This window comes from Siphateles boraxobius, unplaced genomic scaffold (assembly GCF_051911475.1).
Source record: "Siphateles boraxobius isolate OS27281-9 unplaced genomic scaffold, OSU_SipBor_1 22, whole genome shotgun sequence".
In the NCBI taxonomy this organism is placed as follows: domain Eukaryota; kingdom Metazoa; phylum Chordata; class Actinopteri; order Cypriniformes; family Leuciscidae; genus Siphateles; species Siphateles boraxobius.
The window spans coordinates 37,059,732-37,071,880 of NW_027508833.1; the positions used below are offsets into that span (position 1 = coordinate 37,059,732).

A 12,149-nucleotide genomic window follows, 5' to 3' on the forward strand; every position below is an offset into this window, starting at 1 on the left:
TCGTCCAAACACAACACCCAGACTAAAACCTTTGAGGCGTCCATAAACACACCAGAATGACGACGTCATTCCAATGACTGGCTAAAACAAGACCAACCATATGAGGAGGAAGAGACACACCTGCAGGTCTTCAGGGGGATTTTCACTCTTAGCCAGACCCAGGCTATCTCCAAACACAATTAATGTGCTGTTTCCTTAGCCTTTACTTCAGCCTTTTGTGTTAGTCAGACTGGGATGTTTTTTCTGTCTTATTAAAATAATGGAAAGAGCAGAGCGCATCGAGATCGGGAAATGAAACAACCTGGACTCGAACTTTCATCACTCGCATGAGCACCACAGCTAAATGTGTCAGAGTGTGTGTGCTAACTGCTCGAGCACGGCCATAAAGAATCAGATTTTTAGGTTTTAAAATTATTAGGTTATGAGAAATCTCATTGGAAAATATAAAAAAGTAAATTTCAAACAATATTTTATTTAATAAACCAATACAATACATATACTCTTACAAAAGCATTTTAATATACATTTCATTCAAAAAGGGTCAGTTTGGATGTTTTTTAAATAAATTAGTACTTTAATTGTTTAAGGACATTAAATTGACAAAAGTGACAGTTAAGAAAATGTTACAAACGTTTTTTTTTAAATAAACTGTTCTCTAGAAATTAGAAATTTCGATTTAAAAAATATGAAGCAGCACAACTGTTTTCAGCATTAATAATAATAATAATAATAATAATGCATGAGCACCAAATCAGCATATTAGAATGATTTCTGAAGGATCATGTGACACTGAAAACTAGAGTAATGATGCTGAAAATCCTAGTATAATATTAATATAGTTTTTTTTTTACTGTATTAAAAATGCAAGCGCTCTGGGTGATGAGAGACTGCTGTCATCAGTTCAATATAACACTCTTATATCTGCATTATCTTGCATTACTGAAGTAATATTGCTTCATAAATCTTTTTAATGACGTTACATTTTGAATGTTTAAGCTTAAAATGAAAAATGTAATAAATGTACAGACATGTCTCTTTTGGCCAACCAAAATAATTATGGCTTTAGAACACAATATCAACAATAATAAATGTTTTATTTTTCAGATTAACTGATTCATTCAGATTTCAGATTCATTTTTATGGATTCTCAAAAAATAATAAATGTTAAAAAAAATATTCTCAAGGCCATCTGGAGATTTTTGTTACACATTTTGCCTGATTAAACATCTTTTCATCGGTCATTTTGATCCACAGACAACAGGAAGTAGTAATTTAGAGCATTTAGTCAATGATTAAAGTCAAAATAGCCAAAAGTGGAGATGCATGCTTGATGGTTATGGATATGATATGCGCCAGTTACAGCTAATTTTATGAGACACAGTAGGCAGTGGATTAAGCATGCTAATTCCACCTCAAATACACTAGCAAATTTTTGTATTCAACAATAAATACATGCATACATACACAAACATCATTCCACGGCCATGCTAAGAATAGCATTTATAATCAATTGAAGCTGATGTAATTCTTCCAGCAGAAAAAGACAGCTTTTGAAGCTGGTGGGAGAAGTTGGCTGCAACATCAAGTGATTTGTTTAGCAATTACTTCTGACATTCTTGCCTTTACTACGAGAGAAAATTGCAAAGGAAAAAGTGCTATCATTCATCTGTCATGGAAGCACTGGGAATGAGGGAAATTAAGCTTTGCCGTTCAAGATGCTTGCCATTTTAAAAGTGCACACAAAAGATAAAAGCACATCAAGAATACCAAAGGCGTTTCAAACAATACTGCTATTGATCACAGCCGTGTTACATCGTTCGGGCTAGCGGAGTGGCTGCCTTAAATGTTGAGCACTTGAGAGGTCTCTCGTCGGGTTTATCCAAATGCTAATCGATCCCAAAGCTGGCTTAGCCCTTTTTTTCCTACTCTTGTTCTTTTTCAAAGACTCCCACACAAAGCAGCTGACGGGAAAGAGTATAATTCTCCCACTATTTTCCCCTTTGGCCTGGTGCTGAATTTGGCACTCGACTTTGCTTACAGCCACCCTTGTGTGGACAGTTTGAGAACGCTCAATGAGGCCCAAACACGGGGATGCCCTCTATAAGGGGCCCGAGAAGCAAATGCCAACACACAATTCATTTCTGAATCAATAAAGACAATCAAAGTGCCCATGAAAAGAACAGTCACCATCACCAGGTGACAGATTTCGTATGATAGGTGGATGGTGGCGGCTATGGGGTGTTGAGAGGAGGGACGGGTGGGCGGGCACATGGAGTGATAGCAATTAGTTAAAGCTGCCGTCGGCAACATTTTTTTGATCATATTCAGTGAAATCGACACTATAATCCGACAGAACAACATCTTTATTTATGTAAAGTGTTGTGGTTTTAGAAAAAAGCCAGAGCTTCTAACTCCATCTGGAGCGTGTTATTAGTTTTGCAAAAATCCACCGCTCCCGGATCATCGGGTCCAATCAGCGCAGGGGGGTGTGAGATCTGACTGTCAATCACAGGTCGTGCACACGCCTCCCCTCGCACACGTTACAATCAAGATGTTTTTGTTTACAGATGGGTTTACTCATTTCTGGAAGTTTGGCTGCCAGTTTGGAGGTTTCTCTAATTGGGTTCAAGCTGGATGCAGAGCTTGCAACATTTCTTCTCGACAGGTAATTTTGCTTTATCAACTAGTTACTTTATTTCTTAGTGTTGTGTTAGTGATCGAAGTATGTTTGCCCAAATGTGTTGGTATGGATAGCTAACGTTAGCACTTGTTGGGCAGGTTCGTTAGCTTTGTTTGCACTGAAATCCGTGTGAACGTAACGTTAGGTGGATAAACATGTCCGGATGAAGGGATAAAGTTAGGCTTTTTGGAAGAATCAATGCTACTCTATCTTTCTTACGAGAGAAAGAACAGTAGTAAAGCTACTGTTATTGTATGTGCTATCTGACTAACGTTAGCTCTGTTATATAAGCAATAGAATAATGTACAATGACCATGTCTGCCGCATATACCATAAAGCAATAATAGCGTTTCAGACAGACGATTGCGTTTATTTACATTTAATTGGTGGGTAATCCATTTCGTAACAATCTACTCCAAAATAACAAAACAACAATGACAAAATACCTCATGGTGTTGATGGATGCTGATGAGACGTGCGCGTTCACAGAAAATCTGGTGCACACGCACTGACGAGCACGAACTCGGTGGGAGGGTATTCGTTGATAGTGGGGGAGGGGCATGAGAGTTGTAAACATTCAAAATTTTGCCTAAATTCGACTCATTCAAAGATTCAAAGATTTTCTTGTATATGATGGCCTATTGGGGATGGCAAAATTACCTTGTAGAGGTTTTATTCATTTAGATCTTGGTAGAATTGTATTTACATTTTATTTGATTAGTTCAAGTTCATTTTTATCTCTGGCAGAGTTATGGTGTTCTAACTCACAGATACATAGCGACTGAAATAAACTAAGCAGTGCAAGATTAGAGAAACCTCCAAACTGGCAGCCAAACTTCCAGGAATGAGTAAACCCATCTGTAAACAAAAACATCTTGCCCAGAATCTAAAAAAAAGAAATAATGAACTTTCATGGGATTCTCCCCCCCGCTTCCCCCGAGCGCTTCCCCCGAGCAGCAGTGGAACACAGGTTTACTGGAAAACAATAGATATATTTTCAAGAAGTTGGAAAACGTCAGTAAAAACAAGACTGAAAACAACTCCCAAAGGTGGAAACAACAATAATGGAAGTGCAAGGATGGCAGAAGGAACATGTGCTTGTTGAATTAAAACTTAAAAAGTAAAGGAGGCAAAATGATGTGTACTCTTCATCCAGCATACTGTAGATTTCATAGGGTGGATAAAAATGCAAGTTTATCTAAATTTGAGGTGCTCCAGAAAGTTCACATCACAAAAAACAGCAAGGTACCATTTAGACCATACTATTCTTGCTGAACGTAAATATCACTATTAACTGATTAAAGATATTTGACAGGATCTTGAAGCTTTTTGCCTGCGGAAGAAGGCCATCATCTTCATAAAAAACTCTTTACACAGCCTTTACCTTTACCAGTCTTAGCCACACAACTGACAGGTTATGGAGTGATTTGTTCAGTTTTACACTAATGTTCTCCCCTCAGATTTGCTGACACAACAATTTAGGGTTCCGGGTGTCAATTTCAGTTCCCCTGGTTATTAAAGTGGTAATTCACCGCTGGCAAGATGGGCTTTTAATAAAACTTGGCTGTCTATGCAGTAGAAATGTGAACTTTAAAAATAAAAAAGGGAAAAAGCCTGTGGCGTTCCCTTTTGCCTGAAAGGTCGGGAAACTTCAACATTCATAATGCACTGGATGCCCCCCTCTGTCGATCCAACTGTTCATGGACGTGGAAGTAGTGCAGAAGTACTGTATGCAGAAGTACTGTATTTTTAACAAAAGTATCATTGTGTGTCATCCTGCATCCATTTGACAGCTTCAGGGCTTTTGGTGAAACTAGAGATCGTACTTCCACATTTACGCATAACAGGTAGATCTGCATGAAGGTAACATGGAGAAAAAGTACACATTGTTAATTTGCATATACTACAAACATTTCAACAATACAAAGCTGGTTGAAAATCAGCAAACTTATAGAAGCCCAAACTTGTGTGAGCCGACATGATGGCTTTTCCTTTACTCACAATAATGGCCACGAAAATGGACCTTATGGCACAGACCTGCAGAGCATCACAGGACCGATCCAAAGAGCGATTTTAAATCCCTCTGTGCAGCACACAACCTCTTCCCAGGTTTCAAACTCATCTAATCCATCTGGAGGTCACTTTGTGCACCCAATAAATGCACTCCCTATCTTAGATTGGGCTTCTCTCCTTTGGGGAATAGATGGGGCTTTCAACCGCCTAATCATTTATAGAGCCTCTGGGCAAATAATGGCTGCACTTTTTAAATTACTAAGTTTACCTCTTCCACCAAAGAGTTCTTGAAGGATCAGGTTCATGGACAATAGCTTCCCTCCAAAGGCGGAGAAGAAAACACATCGAGATGCTAGAGACAAGACGGTACGTGACAAAAATATGAATTCACAGGAAAGTGAGAAGTTCCAACTCAAAGGCAAAGGGGTTCAAAAGAGCAGAAGAAAGGAAGCCGTGTGCTTTTCAGAAGAATTACTTAAAGGCTTATTAGTCTTTTCGCATAAAGGAAATCACATAAATGTGCTTCAGAAGGCGCTTTTATCTTCCGACGTAATTGCGACTGAAATTACAATAATTGTACCAATTAAAGTAATCCTGAATGAACAGTATGTCATCTTAATGTTTCAGTACTTGGGAGAAGAGTCTGTCTAATTAGCTCCAATAGCCTCGCACACATTCACTTCGAGTGTCATTAGTTAGAAAGTTTTGCTAAAAATCGCTTTAAATCCTGGATTTGAAGCCCAGCACTGAGAGCCAATTGTTCCCTCAAAGAATAAGCCGAGCATTGTGACAGGAAGCATTGTGAGTGGGACGAGCCTTTCGGAAAGCGCAAGAGCTTCCGTGTTCTTTTTCTTTCACCCGTTAATGTCACACCGGGTTCGCGGCCAAGGAGATGCCGAGAAGTGTGGACAAAAGGTGAAGGGGCGTGTCCACATTGAATCCCTCCAGCGATTGGTCGTTTTGGAGCATGCCACGCCAACTCTCCTGGTGGGTTAATTAACAAGGGCCGCTCTCAGCGTAGGGGAGGAGGGGGACATATGTTACCGGGCCAGAGCCGGCTGATAAGGGGAGGGCGGACTGGGCATGGTACCCGGCCCAGTCAGGTTCTGTCATACCATCCTGGCACAAGCCGGACACCAGATGTCAGAGCAGAACCGGCTCGGCGGGCCACACCTCGTAACAAGCGCAAAACCGGAGCAACGAGCCATAAATAAACTCCCGGTGGACCTGACTGTGCTCAAAAAGTCCACTACAGATCATAGCCATCAGCCACCACAACATCTCTTTAGCTCACTCGCTCACTTTCCATTTGGACTTCCTCCTGTTTGCTTTTTATGGTAAAACGGCCCAAATGCGTCTCACTATTACCAAGACATTCTCAGCCCAAAATAATGGCCGTAAAGACCAAAAAAAAAAAAAACGTGACTCATGGTCCTACAGAATGGAGACCATTAAGTCCAGACTGAATGGCCTAAAAAAAAAAAGCTTCACAGTGAAACTGACTGAAGTGAGTGTGTCAATGTTGGTCAGAAAGGTAATTGGTTGGAAATTTTCCTTTCAATTTGTTGGGCTTGTTAGCCAGTGTGAGTTTGAGTAGTTTTACTCAAAATACAGAGGTACTTTTCTCTGGTCAAGGTGGTTTATAGACCCTGGTGGTTATAAGCCAGTGTAAGGACACAGGGATCTTTGTGTTTCGCTTGCGTGGTTGGATTACTGTAGCCTGTCTTGATGTTAATAATAAAACAAGCTGATGTTATTAACAGATTATTCACATTCTGGTGCAGATTAAAGGGCCAGATCACTAGGGGACTGGAAAGTTGTTTCCATACTACAGACAATAAAAGACATAACACTCATTCGTGTAGTCTCAGGCCAGAAACATAAAGAACATACACAAAAAATAAAATAAAATAAAGTAATTGTATATAGATTTTTTTGTTTTTTGTTTGTTTATATCACTATTGTTTTTTCTCATCATACAACAAAAATGTATATGCTGTTGTACAAATTATACATAAGCGTTCAATAGCAGTTATAGTTTTTGAAAAAGTCATCAAAAGGCATGAAATTGCAAACTCCAAGTATTTTGACAACAATAGTGTCCATAAGTACTAAAATGACTAAAGATTAATTACTATGAGTAAAGGAACCTCTCACAAAAGTTCCTCCGAATACGACCATTTGTTTCACTGGAAGATATAAAGAAACTGAGGCACGCTTTCATTTTCTCTCACTTGTCTATTATGCAAATCACATACATAATATTACACAATTACTTTCATTGTTTGTCTTGACTTGATATTTAAAGCACTTTGAGTTGCTTTTAATCTATAAAATGCACAAATCTACATATATTGTTAATTTAACCTGTCATTCTTGAAAAAGCCACAAATAATTTTTGGTCAGGTTTAGGGTCATGTCCACCAGGCGCAGTTTCTGTTCACACCGGACATATTCTTGTATTCAACAGAGATCTCGGGGCACACTTTAGAAAGATTAATTTTTTATTTAAAAAAAATGTATAGCAGTAATATATATATATATATATATATATATATATATATATATATATATATATATATATATATATATATTTGCTTTAATATATTGTAGCAGCAGTGTTCCTACTGCATTAAAAAAAAAAGTACACTTTTTGCCTCCCAGGGTCAGTTTGGACCTGGTGGAACATAAGCTTATAAAAGTTCTAACTTAAGATCTTTCAACTAAAACCATATTGTATCTGATCAGTAACTTCTCATTAATTAATGAGTGAATGCACAAGTTTTAAAGGTATGAATGTTACCATGTTTTCTATCTTGCTATTACTTCATTTTGTGTAGGAAGGAGCCTAAATGTATTTTGCATAAGTAATTTGATACAAATCTATGTAATAGATGTATAAAAAAAAAAACCCCGTAAACCGTTATTTCGTAAAGCTACAGGTTCACTTTCGGGTCAAAACGGACCCGAAAAGGTGTAACAATTATTTTAAATGATTATATCTTTCTTTCTTTTATTTTTTTTTGTAAAAAAAAACAATCTGGAAAAAAAGAAATGATCTATTTTATATTTTTGTCTTAACACACTAACAAGGTTTCATCTTCTTACTAAAAATTATGTATTTTTTTTATGCACCTCTTCCGTTCAAAATGGACCCAATGCAATAGGAGGGTTAAAAGGAAATAAAAATAATTTACAGATACAACTTCTCTGAGAGGGTTTTCCTTATCTGATAAAAAAAAAAGACAAACTAGTCAAATTCAATAATCAACCATTACCTATCCTGACTAATTCTTATTTACAAGGACACACTCTAATGAGTTTCTGCATTGTAGTGTTGGTTTTACGGGTTAAGCTGTTCAAACTGCTCGAAAGAAATGTCACAAACAAATATACACAAACATTCATTCAAGAAAAAACACAAAAGGCACTGTAAAGCTCTGCCTTATAATGACCTAGCATGAAGCAATCATACAAAGAGGAGATTTCGCCACTTCTCTCTTCTAGGAATTTGAGTGTGTGTTTGTTGTGTGCTAGAGAGAAAGAGAGAAGGATGTAGAAAACCAAGCTAAACTGGGCAACACACCCATACACACACTACGTCCATTTCCCAAGCAAATTATATCGGTCCATCGGCCTTCACAGACCATCACAAGAGCAAACACAAGCCTAGCCCTTATGACTGCGATTGAGAATGACAGCTGACCTATGAAAATCACTCACTTCTCTTCCACACAGGCAGTACGGTGCTTCCTGATTGGCTCTAACATCACTGCAGACCACATACTGACCAAACAAGTCCGGGTCACTCTGGTCATGAGACTAAAGGGCCTAAAAACCGTCCAAGATCAACCGATAAACAGTTTGTGGCTAACTGTTGTAAACCCAGATGAGAAACGGCTGCTAAAACAGGCACCAAGTGGACACACGCAGGTCTGCATCTACGCAGCAATCTCTATAAAAAACAAGCAAATGCGTTGCCATGTGACCTCGAGAGTGCAACAGAAGAAAAAAAAAGAAAAAAAGAAAAAAAACCCAAGTAGATTTGACCGTTTCTTATCTGAGCAACATCTGTGACAGAAAACATTACAGGCCTCTATTTTAACTTCCACAGTGAAAGATTCGCTGCCGCTGAAATGCAGTGCTATTGTGGACATGAGGAAATGAAGAGTATTTCGGGGTATGAAAGAGGAGAAAAACGGGTGAGACGAAGCGCTAAAGGGTATCATGGGGGCTGGGAAAGAAAGAGCGATGGTGAGAGAGAGCAGATGCTGACACTGAGATGCTCTGACACTTCTACAGCCCCAGGAGTCACAGCATGTTAGTGCAGTGTGACAGAGCAACCTTTAAAGGCCAAACACTGAGCATCAGCAAACCTAACGGCCTCAACATCTCCCCTTCCAGCACTTACACACACATACACACCCCTCAAACGCTCTAGAGAGGATGCAGCAGAAGTAAATGTGATTCTGTTGCATGTTTAACAACAAGTAAACAAGACAATTATTACAGAGTGACAGTCTGTTAGTCAGGCAGTGACTGAGCATCATTCTTTTCTGTTTTGCTTTACATTATATATATATATACTGTATATACACACATATCCTGCTGTAAGAAAGTGGCTGAAAGTAAAGATCAAAGCTTGAAATATTTCATGGTACATCATACCCAATGAGACATCCGGATTTATAGGAATTGTGCAGTGGACCAAATTTGAAACAGAAATGTCCTACTGCCACCTGCAGGTTGCAGGCATTATTACACGGAAAAACAAGTCAACTTAAATTGTACAGTATTTAATTGTAATTAATTTTATACATCTCAGTAGGACTGAAGAAATAATAAACTAATAAATAATAGAATTAAATAACTAACTAAATAACTTACTAAAATAATCAAATTAAACGAAATAAGTAAATAAATTCTGAACAAAATAATAAACAACAAAATAAAAAATTTAATACAATTAATGAATTAAATAACTAAAGTAAATAAAATTATCGATAAATAACTAAAATAAATGTAATTATTTATAACATTTATTTTTTTAGTTCTATAATTATATTATTTATTTATTTGAAGTAAATAAAATCCCTCTTATGATATTTGTACAGTAAGATATTTGACGTTTGGTGTCGTGAGGTACAGAGATGATGTGTATTGTCAGAATGTGTAAGCTGACCTCTCATAAATGGTCTTCAGTGTGACCTGGTCTGAGACTCCATCACTTTCCTCCAGAAAGAGGATGATCCAGGATGTGCGGTACGGCCACTCCTCCGTCAGGTTGATCCAGGATGCCAGACGGTCCCAGTTAAAGATGATCTGATTGGCTCTAAGCAGGCGACCTGTCAAAAGACACTTCATTACTATTATATATATATTAGTAAAGCAATCGCTTATGTCTTTAACATGCCACAATCAATAATGAATGTATGAAGCAAAAACGTGGTCACACTGACCTGTGACTGACACTATGTTGAGCAGTCTCCTCATCGTCTGAGGGCTGATGTCACTGAACCAGTCTTCGGTGACCAGCATCTTGGTCAGGTCAAAGGACATCTGCCGCGTAACGGTGCGCTGCATCTGTCTCCTGCGGTACGTGTCCTACACACCAATATGCAGAGAACTCAATGTCAGGAGGCTAATAGAGTCTGTGTGATACTGTACCTGTAGGCCAGTTTAGCACACGTAGTGTTGATGTGTGGCTTTAGTCCACGGTCATGTACCACTGAACTTCAAATACATTTACAACCTGTTTTACAACAATAACAGTGTTATATCCATAAGATCTGTTCAATTTTTTCACAGATCGGTCTCAATCTTTCACTTACAGACAGACACACACATACATATAGTCTTAAGATGCAACATTTCAATAAGTATGTAGCTACAATCATTAATGCAAAACAGTGGCTCCAGAAAGTATTTTGACACTTTAAAAAAATGGTACCATAGACGTTTCACATACTTTTCTTCCTGCAAGTGTTACAAACTGGCATCTGCAATTATATTTTTTGGAATTACAACTGGACCCAAGGTGGATGTATGAAGTAATAAATGATAATTTGACTACAAAAAAATAATAATTATTAATAATAATAATATTATAACAATGTTACATAAATTGGTAAGGTATCATTAGTTAATGTATTAACTAACAATGAGCAATACATTTGTTACAGTATTTATTAATCTTTGTTAACACTAGTTAAAAAAAATACAACGTTTCACTGTTTGTTCACAGTGCTCTAACTAATGTTAACACATACAAACTTTCGAATGTATTAGGAAATGTTGAAATTAACATTAATTTACTTACAAAAACGCTGTCGTCATTTTGCCATCAAATATAGGCCACAAGTTGTTTCAACCCTGTATGAATTTTACTTTCTTCTGCTGAACACAAAGGAAGACGTTTTAAAGAATATGGGCAATCAAACAGTTGACTTCCATAGTATAAAAAACCCCACCATGGAAGTCAATGGGGTCCATCAAAGGTTTGATTACCCATATTCTTCAAAACGTCTTCCTTTGTGTTCAGCAGAAGAAAGAAATTCATACAGGTTTGAAACAACTTGAGGATGAGTAAAACTATTCCTTTAACATGGACTATTAAATGCTGTAGAAGTATTGTTCATACTTAATCTTAGTTAATGTTAACAAATGAAACCTTATTGTAAGTGTTACCCATACTTTTATTAAACTAATATAACTAAACTATAATATACAGTAGAAAATAATAAAAAATATGTATGAAGTGATAATTTGACTACAACACTAAAAATGTATCACTTATGAATTATCATTTGTATTCTTTATCTATATATTTTGTATTAATATAGTGCATCTGTTGTGTGTGTGTATGAGTGTGTGTGTGCGTGCGTGTGCGTGTGTGTGTGTGTGTGTCCTGGTAAACCCTATAATATGGGGACAAAATGTCCCCATAAGGATGGCAATATCTGAAATCCTTGTTCGTGTGGGGACATTTTTTGGTCCCCATGAGGAAAACAGCTTATAAATCATACTAAGTGATGTTTTTTGAAAATGTAAAAATGCAGAAAGTTTTCTGTGATGGGTAGGTTTAGGGGTAGGGTTAGTGTAAGGGAATAGAATATACAGTTTGTACAGTATAAAAATCTTTAAGTCTATGGAAAGTCCCCATAAAACATGGAAACACTACATATGTGTGTGTGTGTGTGTGTGTGTGTGTGTGTGTGTGTGTGTGTGTGTGTGTGTGTGTGTGTGTGTGTGTGTGTGTGTGTGTAAATAACAGACGCAATATATTAATTCATTATTAATAATCGTGTTACAAAATGTATAACATTCATACTTGTCGCCTTTTTTTTCGCCTTCATTCGCCATTGGCTTTTGGCTTGCTTAGTAGGGGACATTTAACATTTAATTTTGAATTTAACAATACTATTACAACTTTACTTTCCTGTTATCTCTGTAAAGC

General features: G+C 37.3%; 1 protein-coding gene across 8 annotated transcripts in view; it reads right to left on the reverse strand.

Annotated features, from left to right (window-relative positions):
- Positions 1–12,149, reverse strand: part of kidins220a (kinase D-interacting substrate 220a) — a 55,036-nt gene that overhangs the window by 21,184 nt on the left and 21,703 nt on the right. For all 8 annotated transcript variants that reach the window (XM_077240048.1, XM_077240046.1, XM_077240045.1 and 5 more), the window contains exons 21-22: positions 10,153–10,297; positions 9,876–10,038 (exon numbers count right to left, since the gene is read on the reverse strand). In XM_077240048.1, the coding sequence (XP_077096163.1) occupies positions 9,876–10,038; positions 10,153–10,297 (308 nt within the window). The remainder of the gene's footprint in view (positions 1–9,875; positions 10,039–10,152; positions 10,298–12,149) is intronic.